At 45.2% G+C, this 14,332-nt stretch overlaps 1 protein-coding gene across 1 annotated transcript in view; it reads right to left on the bottom strand.

Moving 5' to 3' along the window:
• Window positions 1–6,463: 6,463 nt before the first annotated feature.
• Window positions 6,464–14,332, bottom strand: part of LOC115457664 (mucosa-associated lymphoid tissue lymphoma translocation protein 1-like) — a 181,699-nt gene continuing 173,830 nt past the window's right edge. Inside the window, exon 17 of the mRNA XM_030187200.1 lies at window positions 6,464–10,328. Coding sequence (XP_030043060.1) covers window positions 9,930–10,328 — 399 coding nt within the window. The 3' untranslated portion in view covers window positions 6,464–9,929. The remainder of the gene's footprint in view (window positions 10,329–14,332) is intronic.

Here is a 14,332-nt window from a genome sequence, read left to right as displayed (position 1 = left end):
TCGAGCCTGTACCACCCGGGCAGGAAGGGCAGGGATTCTATTCCAGGTACTTCCTTGTGGAAAAGAAAACAGGGGGGATGTGCCCCATCCTAGACCTGAGAGACCTGAACAAGTATCTAGTCCGAGAAAAGTTCAGGATGCTTTCCTTGGGCACCCTTCTACCCATGATTCAGAAAGACGATTGGCTATGTTCCCTGGATTTAAAGGACGCTTACACTCACATCCCGATACTGCCAGCTCACAGACAGTATCTCCGGTTCCGTCTGGGGACATGTCACTTTCAGTATTGTGTGCTGCCCTTTGGGCTCGCCTCTGCACCACGGGTGTTCACGAAGTGTCTCGTGGTGGTTGCAGCGTATCTACGCAAGCTGGGGGTACACGTGTTCCCGTATCTCGACGATTGGCTGGTGAAGAGCACCTCAGAGGCAGGAGCTCTTCGGTCCATGCAGTGCACTATCCACCTTCTGGAGCTGCTGGGGTTTGTGATAAATTACCCGAAGTCCCATCTCCAGCCAGTCCAATCTCTGGAATTCATAGGAGCTCTGCTGAATTCACAGACAGCTCAGGCCTATCTTCCCGAGGCGAGAGCTCAGAATCTTCTGTTCCCAGACCTCAGCGTCTCAGCAGATCACAGCTCGGCAGATGGTTGAGACTCCTGGGCCATATGGCCTCTACAGTCCATGTGACTCCCATGGCTCGTCTTCACATGAGATCTGCTCAATGGACCCTAGCTTCCCAGTGGTGCCAAGCCACCGGGAATCTAGAAGATGTCATCCGCCTGTCCATCAGTTGCCGCAATTCGCTGTGCTGGTGGACAATTCGGACCAATTTGACCCTGGGACGCCCATTCCAAATTCCGCAGCCCACAAAAGTGCTGACGACAGATGCATCTCGCCTGGGGTGGGGAGCTCATGTCGATGGGCTCCACACCCAGGGGTGGTGGTCCCCCAGGAAACAAGATCTTCAGATCAACCTCCCTGGAGCTCCGAGCGGTCTGGAACGCACTGAAGGCCTTCAGGGATCGGCTGTCCTACCAAATTATCCAAATTTGGACAGACAATCAGGTTGCAATGTATAACATCAACAAGCAGGGGGGCACCGGATCTCGCCCTCTGTGTCAGGAAGCCATCAGGATGTGGCGTTGGGCACGCCAGTTTGGCATGCTTCTCCAAGCCACATACCTGGCAGGCATAAACAACAATTCTAGCCGACAGGCTGAGCAGATTCATGCAACCGCACGAGTGGTCGCTCCATTCCAGAGTGGTACGCAAGATCTTCCGAGAGTGAGGCACTCCCTCGGTAGACCTTTTCGCCTCCCAGACCAATCACAAGCTGCCTCAGTTCTGTTCCAGACTTCAGGCACACGGCAGACTGGCGTCAGATGCCTTTCTCCTCCATTGGGGGAACGGCCTCCTGTATGCTTATTCTCCCATACCTTTGGTGGGGAAGACCTTACTGAAGCTCAAGCAAGACCGCGGCACAATGATTCTGATTGCGCCCTTTTGGCCCCGTCAGATCTGGTTCCCTCTTCTTCTGGAGTTGTCCTCCGAAGAACCGTGGAGATTGGAGTGTTTTCCAACTCTCATTTCGCAGAACGACGGAGTGCTTCTGCACCCCACCTTCAGTCTCTGGCTCTCACGGCCTGGATGTTGAGGGCGTAGATTTTGCTTCATTGGGTCTGTCTGAGGGAGTCTCCCGTGTCTTGCTTGCCTCTAGAAAGGATTCCACTAAAAAGAGTTACCTTTTCAAGTGGAGGAGGTTTGTCGTTTGGTGTGAGAGCAAGGCCCTAGAACCTCATTCTTGTCCTGCACAGCACCTGCTTGAATACCTTCTACATTTATCAGAGTCTGGTCTCAAGACCAACTCAGTAAGGAATCACCTTAGTGCAATTAGTGCTTACCATTATCGTGTAGAGGGTAAAGCCATCTCTGGAGAGCCTTTAGTCGTTCGATTCATGAGAGGCTTGCTTTTGTCAAAGCCCCCTGTCAAGCCTCCTGCAATGTCATGGGATCTCAACGTCGTCCTCACCCAGCTGATGAAACCTCCTTTTGAGCCACTGAATTCATGCCATCTGAAGTACTTGACCTGGAAGGTCATTTTCTTGGTGGCTGTTACTTCAGCTCGTAGAGTCAGTGAGCTTCAAGCCCTGATAGCCCATGCTCCATATACTAAATTTCATCATAACAGAGTAGTCCTCCGCACTCACCCTAAGTTCCTGCCAAAGGTGGTGTCAGAGTTCCATCTTAACCAGTCAATCGTCTTGCCAACATTCTTTCCCAGACCGCATACCCGCCCTGCTGAACGTCAGTTGCACACATTGGACTGCAAGTGAGCGTTGGCCTTCTATCTGGAGGGGACACAGCCCCTCAGACAGTCCGCCCAATTGTTTGTTTCTTTCGACCCCAATAGGAAGGGGGTCGCTGTCGGGAAACGCACCATCTCCAATTGGCTAGCAGATTGCATTTCCTTCACTTATGCCCAGGCTGGGCTGGCTCTTGAGGGTCATGTCACGGCTCATAGTGTTAGAGCCATGGCAGCGTCGGTGGCCCACTTGAAGTCAGCCACTATTGAAGAGATTTGCAAGGCTGCAACGTGGTCATCGGTCCACACATTCACATCACATTACTGCCTCCAGCAGGATACCCGACGCGACAGTCGGTTCGGGCAGTCGGTGCTGCAGAATCTGTTTGGGGTTTGAATCCAACTCCACCCTCCAGGACCCGTTTTTATTCTGTTCAGGCTGCACTCTCAGTTAGTTGTTCTTCGTAGGTCAATTTCTGTTATGTCCTCGCCGTTGCGAGGTTCAATTGACCTGGGTTCTTGTTTTGAGTGAGCCTGAGATACCCCAGTCGTGAGAACAAGCAGCCTGCTTGTCCTCGGAGAAAGTGAATGATACATACCTATAGCAGGTGTTCTCCGAGGACAGCAGGCTGATTGTTCTCACCTACCCTCCCTCCTCCCCTTTGGAGTTGCATTTTCCTCATTATTTTGCTTGTCATTCAACTGAGCGGGAACAGTCGCGCACGGGTGGGAAGATGGCCGCGCATGTGTGGTGGGTGTACCCGGTGTGCGGGACCTCCCGTGAGATTTTTGCTCCGGTTGGAGGGGGCTGCCGTGGACGTCTGTCAGGTTCTCAGGTTCAGAGCCCGCGGAGCCGGGCTCTGGAGCAAACGTGAGCCCTTGGGCTGCTGACGAGGAGCGACAGCAGCCGGCAAAACCCACCAATCAACGCTGGGCAAGCACACCGACACCAGCAGGGACTGCAGGCACCGCCCAGCGAGCCGGAACACTGGACTGGAATTCCCCGGACTGGAGGACACAGGACTGGAACCCCGGACCGGAACACTGGACGGGAGTCCCCCGGACTGGAATACTGGACTGGAATCCCCCGGACTGGAGGACACCGGACTGGAACACTGGACTGAAATCCCCCGGACTGGAGGACACAGGACTGGAACACTGGACTGGAGCACACCGGACTGGTCCACACAGCTTCACCCGCACTTAGCTACTAAGCCCCCCAGGAGTTGAGCTCCTGGGTTCGAGTAGCCTGCAGGACTTACTGGACGACACAGGGACCAAGACTAGAACAAGCTGAACTGAAGTGCACCTAACTCCTAAAGTGACCAAAAGTGTTCCTAAGCCCAGCACCAACAGAAAAGCTCCTAAGCCCTCCAGTAACGGCAGTGCTCCTAACAGAAACTAACAGGAGTGCCCCTACGCCCTACACTAACAAAAGTGCAGGGAAGCCACAAGGGAAAAGGAAGGGAAGACAAATGCCAGACCTAACACTGGTGCTTCCTAAGCACCAAGCTGCAGCAGCTAAACACGGGTTCTCACCCCGGTGCTTCCTAAGCACCAAGCTACAGCAGCTAAACACAGGTTACGAGGAAAAGCGGGGAAGACACAAGGAAACAGGCAGGAAAGCCAAATACCCAAACAACAAAAGGTGCTTTCTAAGCACTTACTAACAAGGGTGCTCCCAGCACCAAACTCCAGCACTGCACCAACAGCAGTGCTACTCACCGTAACAAAAGGGAAAAACAGGGAAGTCAAACACACAAGTCACAAGTGCACACTGCACTAAACTAACCTGGACCTAAAGCAAGTAGCCAGAAGCAAACGTTGCGAAGGCCCTGAAGGAAAGAACACCACTTCCTTATCAAGGCCCTCCCAGATGATGTCACTCTCCCTAGAGCCAGGCAGAACACATTGAAACCCCGAGAGGCCCAACCCACATCAATGCAGCACCGAGAAGCTCTTGAAGCTAGTATACCCAGGGAGAGGTAGAGCAACTCAGACCACACCCACAGCTGCAGTGAAGTGAGACAATTAGCCCCATGCTGGCAGCAGCCGGCACAGAGAGAGAGAGAGAGAGCTAGCTCAAACAGGACAGAAAGACAGAACAGAAGCCAGCTAAAAAGCTGACCCCCAGGCAAAAGGTAAGTTTGAGAGGGGTTCTGACCACGATCATAACGTCAACCCAGTTGTGAGAACAATCAGCCTGCTGTCCTCGGAGAACACCTGCTGCAGGTATGTATCATTCACTTTGCAGTAATCTACGTGGCTTAGTATCATTGATTGTATCAGGTTGCAAAATATAGCCCTCGTGAAGAATGGTTTCACGCGTTTGATGCCATGCTGATGCAACTTTCTGTTTACGAAGGGTGGGATGTAGCAGAGGGAAGGCCCCGGAGCAGGACGCCATGTCTGTGATTTGCTGCCAAGCAGCGCCAATAGCGTTAAATGCAAGTGCATGTTTGATGACATTTATCTTTTTGCCTGTTCATTGTTTGAAAATCAAATACCACAGGCTTCCTGAGAGCTTGGTTTATGCTCCTTAAATACATGAGTCAACGCAAGAGTGGAAGACACCATAAACAAGTCCCAAGATGGCCAACAGCAAAATACTGACGAATAAAAGTTTTTGCCACTGGTCATCTTTGGACTTATGGGTTCTTTGACTCTTGCGTTGGCTTTGATTTTTTGTGGAAGGTTTGATTTTCTGTTTTTGCTTTTTGTGTTCCTTAAATACATGAGAAAACCATGCCTTGATTTTCTTCAGACTTTATAACTGTTTTAGACCTTCGCAAAATATAGAAATACACTGTATTTCTTTACCAGTGCTGGTAGAAGACATGCTTAGGACCAGCTAAACATGGCTCTTATCACCCACCCAACAGAGATGAAAGAAAGGTTGCAATCGCCTCTTCCAACAGTCGATACTTTATTTAGTATTTAAATGATTAATTAAACAATACAATCGACTCAGTAGAAAAGCTGTTAGATTCCTCTTCTTTAAAAAAAATGAGAACTTTAGATTTTGACAAACAGAATTGTACAGAACAGGAAGGTGAATTTTATATATAGTGCAAGCTGGCTATGGATGAACTGCTTTATTCCAACAGGCTGTGATGGCCAAGTTCCCTAAAGTTATACAGGGTTCACATCTGCATTAGTAACGATAATGGAAGACCTTCTTCTGTGAGCATGTCCTCTCGGTATGGGAACCATGAAATGAAATTATCTGCCCTGAATGGAGCTATTGCTACTGTGAGAGACATCATCCATGGGATTCTATATATGGCGCCTTAATTTCCACATGGAAATCAAAGCGTATTCTATAATAATGCGATTAACTTAATTGGTTAACTAGCTAATGAGTGCTGTTAATTGGATGTTAACAAGCAATTATCAGCACTAGTTCGCATTAATTGACATTTGCGCACACATAGTAACTTAGTAGATGACGGCGGAAAAAGACCTGTAAGGTCCATCCAGTCTGCCCAACAAGACAACTCATATGTACTACTTTTGTGTAAGAGCCATGTTTTGTGTATACCTTACTTTGATTTGTACCTGTGCTCTTCAGGGCACAGATCGTATAAGTCTGCCCAGCACTATCCCCGCCTCCCAACCACTGGCTCTGGCACAGACCGTATAAGTCTGCCCAGCACTATCCCCGCCTCCCAACCACCAGCCTCGCCTCGCCTCCCACCACCAGCTCTGGCACAGTCCATATAAGTCTGCCCAGCACTATCCCTGCCTCCCAATCACCAGTCCCCGCCTCCCACCACTGGCTCTGGCACAGACCGTATAAGTCTGCCCAGCACTATCCCCGCCTCCCAACCACCAGCCCCGCCTCCCGATCTCGACTAAGCTCCTGAGGATCCATTCCTTCTGCACAGGATTCCTTTATGCTTATCCCACGCATGTTTGAATTCCGTTACCGTTTTCATTTCCACCACCTCCCGCGGGAGGGAATTCCAAGCATCCACTACTCTCTCCGTGAAAAAATACTTCCTGACATTTTTCTTGAGTCTGCCCCCCTTCAATCTCATTTCATGTCCTCTCATTCTACCGCCTTCGCATCTCCTGAAAAGGTTCGTTTGCGGATTAATACCTTTCAAATATTTGAACGTCTGTATCATATCACCCCTGTTTCTCCTTTCCTCCAGAGTATACATGTTTAGTTCAGCAAGTCTCTCCTCATACGTCTTGTAACGCAAATCGCACCTAAATTCTAAGTCGCATAACTGAAGGGGTGGCCATGGGCGAGGCATGGGGGTTTCTAATACACCCAGTCTGCGCCTAATTTAAGCATTGGGATTTATATCAAGTACAATGTGGCATACCTGTGGAAAGCTGCTCAGTGTATTCTATATACCGTGTGGAAAGTTACGCCTATTCTATAAAATTTAGGTGTACTTTACAGAATACGCCTAGATGTGTTTCTTTCCATGTGGATTTTTCAGGCGCCATATATAGAATCTAGCCCCATGCGCACTATTTAGGAACTTACTACGATACAATACCTGCAGATTTTGGATATCATTTTATTACAAAATAAACAGTGGGAGGGAAAGCCAGCTTCCACCATAGTGGTAGAATGAAATAGTCCATCGATGATGTCCTGTATGACAAGAAAGCTATGGAATGTTTAGACAACAAGTTGAATTGATTGGCTGAAAGCTAGCAGGAACTTTATAATACAATAAATAACACAGCATGCTTGAAGTATTCTGATACACTGAAGCACTGATGAACCCATATCTTTTGGGTTGGTTGATATTTTACTGAAATACTTAAGCCCTGTAGTGAAATTGTCTCTACCAGTATGTACTTGGGCTATGCATTGAAATGAGTTAATAAAGCAAAACAATAGAAATCACCTCTTGACAGGGTTCATAGAAAAAGAAGAAAAGAAAAGAACAACGAAAACATAACTTCTGTTGTCAATATGAGAACTATTATTCACTGGTGGCATCTCCTACACAAGGCTGCTTCTCTTACAAACATATTAATTTCACCATTAAAAAAAACAAAAATATTAAACCATAAAAATAGATCATCTTACTTTCCACCATTAATACATTAAAATTGACATACTTTTAACAGAATAGCGAGATGCATGTAGTTTGTGCCAGATTGGTGATGCTACCAGCAGGAGAGGGTGTGTCATTAAGCCGTGAAGCCCTAGTGCTCTGTATGGACTGTAGCTTTCACATGGATCATGGCTCTGTTCATTACTTTGACAGTAAGGCCCTTTTCCTTGAAGGGTTGTGTTCTGCTGTTACCACCCTAATTTCTTAAAAATTAGATCAGGTAAACTGTAGTGCATACCCTCTGCAGTTCCAGCGTCATGTTCCACTATGGCAATGATCATGGATTCAGATTAACTGGTGATGGCCAAGGCAAACCACTCAATTATATGCAAGAGTGTGTCAGTGTGAAAAGCTATACGCCAGAGGGAAAGCTGAGGGTTCTAGCTAGGGCAGTGGTGGGTATGTTGCTTCTCAAGGGCTATCAACTAGTCAGATTTTCCCCATAACCCCAATGAACAATAAACATGCATGAGATAGATTTGCATGCACTGCCTCTCAGGTATGCACATATATCTCATGTATATCCAATGGAAGTATTTGGGAAATCTGATGGTTATTAACCCTCAAGTACTGGAACACCCACCCATTGTACCGGAGAGTTTTGGTATAAAAGGAAACACTGTACTGGAAATACAACAAAGCACGTTATTTAGCAATAAGTACCTGATACAAAGAAGGCCACTAATGCCTATCAAAGGACGTCAGTGACCAACATGAATTGAATTATCTAAGGGGGAATTGTTGAGCTCTTGAAGGTCAGTCTTTAGTAAGTGCTGACTGCCATGGGTTGAATTAGGCCTGATAGTCACTGCTGGGCCTGATGCAGAAATAGCTGTTGGCCAGGTGCTTGAAGGCTGAGCTCTACTGTCAAGGAAGGAAGTCAATGGTGTTAGCCTTGGAGAAGAACTCCCTTCCAGGTCTTGGCCAGTAGAAGAACGCAAATTGGCTCAGTGGCACCAGAAAAGGAAAGAGACACAAGGAGAGAGGAAAGTAATGACACACTGAGTCCCAGTGAAATGTCTGAGCTACCTAGTACTTTGGTTTCTGCTTTGGGTCAGGCATCAGGGTGGATCAGGACAGGAAGAAATGAGCAATTTTAGGATCATTTTGTAGTTGAATTATTTCCACCAGAAAGTGTCAGATGATAATTGCATCCTATCAGCCGAGGAGCCCCAGGAAGCAGTCCAGTCATGCTAACCTGACCAACTGCTCCGATACTGACTAATCTAAGTACTCAAGCATTCTCCTGCATGTGCTCATTCAAATCTGGGGAATGCTTACATTTTATTTGGTGTTTAAACTGCAAGCCTTGCATTCCAGTACCTCCAAAATGTACTAAGTTATTGACAAACCACAGCAGAAAGCTGTCCTGTAGGGTGAGTTCCCTCTTCTGTTCTTACTGTCATTCCTGCTTCTCAAGTTGAATCCTATAGGTGATCCTGAGTGACCAAGTGAGAGAGGAAGGAAGAGGCTCTCACCAAAATAGAAGATATATGAGGGAGATTTTCGGCTGAAGCAGGGGCAACTGGTAGGTATGCTGAGACATTTCAGATGGAAGCCTGAATGAGGAACTACACCCTTATACTGCACCTTCATAAGTACAATATCAAGCTCTGATATTTCTTTCTTTTTTTATTTTAAATAAAAACCCCTTCCTCACTGGTAGATGTAAAAGGAAGATGCCTCTTTTGGGGAACTGCTGCCTTAGATAAGGCACTTCCCCTGCAAAACTATACAGCAGGGAAGGATCAATCACTGCTTTCACTTACATAATCATCATCGTCAGGCTCTAAGCTTCCTCGAATTAATGATGAGGCATGGGGGACCTTGTCAAAGACAAAGATGTTTCAAGCGCATTGAAACAGGACCAATTTTCAGTCAGAATCAAAGTTCCAAAAGTTAGATTGAATATCGGACTGTCCAATTAAGATGGTCTCATTACCTGGGAGATTTGGATGATTAACATATTGAAAATTAGTTAAAAGCATCCAAGCCTAAGGCCATAGCTCTCAACCTCTCTTTGCTGGAAATCTGACCCAGCTTTCTACTTCCACTTAGATGTTTAGCTCATGATTTTGAAATGTCACACCTACTGGCTCCCTTTGCAGGTCTAATGGCCGTGCACATCATTGAAAATGTAGGGCCTAGCATTCATTTTGTGTCCATGGCTATAAATGCTTAATACATAGGCCCCTGAGCCCTATATGTCCAATTTGAACATTATTAATGTTATATATTATCAAGTATAAAGCAGTGTAAAAAAAGGAGGGGGGCAGTGCACAAAAATGGGGTTTCTAAGTGAAAGAAATGTCAGTGTATATCATCACCTAGCCACCAGTGGCCTATTCTCTGGCACATACAGACAATCAGAACATGCTTTTTCGAGTTCCACATTCCGTGTCATGCTCTGAAGTTATCGGTGAGTACTGGCTTTTGCAGATATTCCTCACAGCTCTTTGCCTTTCTTTTCTCACTGCCTCCCGTGGTGGTCTCCCCTCAGGGTGGGGAAGGATTCTTCAGTTAATGATGAACAGAGAAAGCCCATTATACTGATCTGTCTAACACGGAGCATGAGCTGGCTGGCCACTGAGGCAAGAGTGCCAGATGGAACAACTCTCTTTCATCGTTTTCCTCTGGCTCACTGCTTGACCTGGATTGGCTACTGGCCGATGAGTTGGGTCCATTATCTGCTCTTCGGGTCCCTGGCCTAGTGCATAAGCTGTTCAGAGAGAGCTGTTGTTGCTGTGGAATGTCATTATGCTTCATGGCAGCAGCATTGTGATTCTCATGAGCAGTTGAGGAGGAGGGGTCCATATCAGAGTCTTTTTTGCTGAATAAAGTTGCTACCAGAGGCGACCTGAGATTTAGTTCCAAGAACTCATGCTCTCTCTCTGCATTTTTCAGATTTGTGTAATGCAGATCAATCCTAATCACCACACCATTCTGTCAGAAAGAGAAAAATTCATAAAAGTGATGAACAAAAAAATTGCCACAGGAAAAGATACATAGTTTTGACTATTAATTGATAGTACTGCAAGAAAGTTTGTGAATCCTAAATATAACAATGACAAGTTATTACTACTATGATGCCCTTGTTTAATTGAAAGCCATCTTTTCTTATGCAATAAAAAGGGTAAAAATTAAACAATTCTGTGTTTCTTGAGACACAATAACATACATAAATCTGGATGAATGAGTTTGGGCAACCTGCCTATATAAAGGTCTAAAAGGTTTGGAGTTTTCACCATAAATTTTAGGAGGAACTCATCATACCTTGATGAAAAGAAATTTCAGAGGGCCTATAAAAAAGACTAGTTGATGGTCTTCTGTATGGCCAGGGCTTTAAGACCATTTCTATACATTTAGAACTCTGCATGTCCACTGTCTAGAAATGGAAACATTTGAAGACTATAGTGACTGTACCAAGAGTGGTTGCCATACCAAGATCATGCCATAAGCAAATCGGAAAATCATCCACAAAGTCATAAGGAATGCCAGACCAACATATAGAGATAGGCAGGCCTCTTTTACTGCAAGTGATGAGATGGTAAAATGAGGGGATAAGATATTGTTTAGATATGTTAGTGATATGAGGAAATGCAAAAGTGGTATTGTGAGACTCAAAGATGAAGGTAGGAATATATAGAAGCTAATACAGATAAGGCAGAATTGCTTAACATATATTTCTGTTCTGTGTTCACAACTGAAGAGCCACCAGCAGGACTGCAGAAGACAAACACAAATAGGAATGGAAGTGTGGTAGTCCCTGAACAATTTTCAGTGGACTATGTTTGTGAGGAGCTGGGTAAACGAAAGGTGGACAAAGCGATGGGGCCGGATGGCATACATCCAAATGTATTGAAGGAACTTAGGGAAGTTCTGGTGACTCCACTGGCTGACCTTTTCAATGCTTCTCTACAGTTGCGAGTGGTCCCAGAGGACGGGAGAAGGGCAGATCTGGTCCCACTCCACAAAAGTGGAAGTAAGGAAGAGGTTAGAAACTATAGACCAGTAAGTCTGACTTCTGTGGTAAGTAAATTAATGGAAACACTTTTAAAACAAAGAATAGTAAAGTTTTTGGAATCCAATGGATTGCAGGACCCAAGGCAACATGATTTCTCTAGAGGCAGGTCTTGTCAGACAAATATGATTCATTTCTTTGACTGGGTGACCAGAGAGTTGGATTGAGGGACAGTGCTAGTTGTGGTGTATTTAGATTTTAGAAAAGCCTTTGACATGGTTCCTCATAAATGACTAATAAATAAACTGAGTGCCCTCAGTATGGGCCCTAAAGTGACTGACTGGGTTAGAAACTGGTTGAGTGGAACGCGACAGAGGGTAGTGGTAAATGGAGCTCATTCTGAGGAAAAGGATGTTACCAGAGGCCCGCTTGGAGTATTGTGTTTAATGTTGGAGGCTGTATCTTGCTAAGGATGTAAAAAGACTTGAAGCGGTTCAGAGAAAAGAGACAAAAATGGTATGGAGTTTGCATCGCAAGACATACGAGGAGAGACTTGATGACCTGAACATGTATACACTGGAGGAAAGGAGAGACAGGGGAAATATGATACAGACATTCAAATATTTAAAAGGTATTAATTTACAAACAAACCTTTTCCAGAAATGGGAAGGTGGTAGAACTAGAGGACATGAACTGAGATTGCAGGGGGCCCACTCAGGAATACTATCAGGAAAAAAGTACTTCTTCACAGAGCGGGTAGTAGATACCTGGAATGCCTTCCTGCGGGAGGTGGTGGAGATGAAAATGGTAACAGAATTTAAAAATGCATGCTTGTGAACCCAATTGGGCATGGAAATAACTCTTGTACCTGAATGGAACCTGCCTTGAGCAAAAATCTGGAAAACTGCATGATAAATTTCAAATCTGAATAAGAATGGTGATGGTTATAGGATAACCGCAGAAACAAAAGGGGTTCGCAGTATCCACAAAAACTCAACAAAAGAAGGAAGTGGAAAACACAACTTCAAGAGATCAATCAATCTCCCTGGGTGTTTTGAGGGAGGAGGCAATATTCTTAGAGATCTTGAAAGGTCTTAAAAATGTATTTGTTTGTTTCTTAATGTTATGTTTTATAAAAATTTTCGGATTGATCTCTTGAAGTTGTGTTTTCCACTTCCTTCTTTTGATGGTTATAGGATACCTAAAAAGAACAATGCTGTTTGCTACAGAGCTCCAGGACAACCTGAACTCTGTTTGGCATAATGCGGGATACAAATGTCATAATAAATAAATCCTGCCTTCCATACTGAGAACCTCATCTCAACTGTCAAGCTTGGTAATGGAGGTATCGTGGTATGGAGCTCTTTTGCTGCATCAGGACTTGGATGATTTGCCATCGCAGATAGAAAAATGAATTCTGTTTTACATCAGAAAATTCTAGAGAAGAATTTCAGACCACCTATCCACTAGATCCCCCCTTCAATCTGTTCAGAACTCTGCTGCACGTCTCATATTCCGCCAGAACCGATATACTCATATCACCCCTCTCCTCAGGTCACTTCACTGGCTTCCGATCAGATACCGCATTCAATTCAAGCTTCTCCTTCTTACCTACAAATGCACTCAGTCTGCTGCCCCTCACTATCTTTCTACGCTCATCTCCCCTTACGTTCCCGCCCGTAACCTCCGTTCACAGGATAAATCCCTCCTCTCAGTACCCTTCTCCACCACCGCCAACTCCAGGCTCCGCTCATTCTGCCTCGCCTCACCCTATGCTTGGAACAACCTTCCTGAGCCCTTACGCCAAGCCCCCTCCCTGCCCGTTTTCAAGTCTTTGCTTAAAGCCCACCTCTTCAATGCTGCGTTCGGCACCTAACCCTTACCGTTCAGTGAATCCAGACTGCCCCAATTTGACTGCCCCTATCGGACCGACCGTTCACTTGTCTATTAGATTGTAAGCTCTTTGAGCAGGGACTGTCTCTCTTTGTTAAATTGTACAGCGCTGCGTAACCCTAGTAGAGCTCTAGAAATGTTAAGTAGTAGTAGTAGTAGATGAAGTTGAGTCAAAAGTGGGTCATGCAGTAGGATTCTGCATGGAAGAATGGGCCAAAATTCCTTAAGGGCAATGTGAGAAACTGATCAACAGTTACAGGAAAGGTTTAGTTGAAGATGTTGCTGCTCAAGGAGATGTTGCCAACAACTGAATGAAAGGCTGTCATACTTTTTCACACAAGGATACTTATCACTGAATCGTTTTGTTGAATAATCAAAATATATCCTTTCTGTCTGAATTATTTATCTAATGGGGTTATCCTTCTCTCTTAACAGAGTTTACATTATGATCTAATTACATTTTATGTACACATTTTCCTACAATACAGACCACCTCAGCTGGTTCACAAACTTTTCACAGCACTGTAAATTGAAATACAGATTAGGATAATAGATCATGACCTTCAGGCCTGTCTAGTCTCCCATCTTCCCTTTCTGTTGCAATATGTTTACTTTGGAAGAAAGGTGGAAGAGGGGAGATATGTTAACACACCATGCATTGTATCAAGACTCATCTTATTGAAGCAAGCTGTGACATGGTATGTGCCAGGACACACTTTGCGTTCACAAGCTTCACACAACTTTGTGATACCAACTTTGCAACACTTTCGTCTGGGTTTAAGTAGAGCAGGGGCATTTTCTGTTAGAGCACCTGTGGAGAGGATTAAGTTGCCTTTATTTTTGAAGACTGAATTTCAATAAGATACTGAAAGACTATTTATTTTGCTTGGCATTTTTTGTGCCTTCTAGATTTTGCAGTATATTGAACTTATGGACTTACTCTAAGCAGAACATTTTGCTGCCATTTTTAGTTTTTACTGTCTTTGAAGTTGTCTTTGTTTGTATTTTTATTACCTATGTCTTTTTTGTATATCCACCTTGGATAAAGATGGTGTATAAATAAAAAATTCTAATTCTAATATGCAAATATTTC

Source organism: Microcaecilia unicolor, chromosome 1 (genome assembly GCF_901765095.1).
Source record: "Microcaecilia unicolor chromosome 1, aMicUni1.1, whole genome shotgun sequence".
Classification (NCBI taxonomy): Eukaryota; Metazoa; Chordata; class Amphibia; order Gymnophiona; family Siphonopidae; genus Microcaecilia; species Microcaecilia unicolor.
This window is presented reverse-complemented; position numbering and strand designations above follow the sequence as displayed.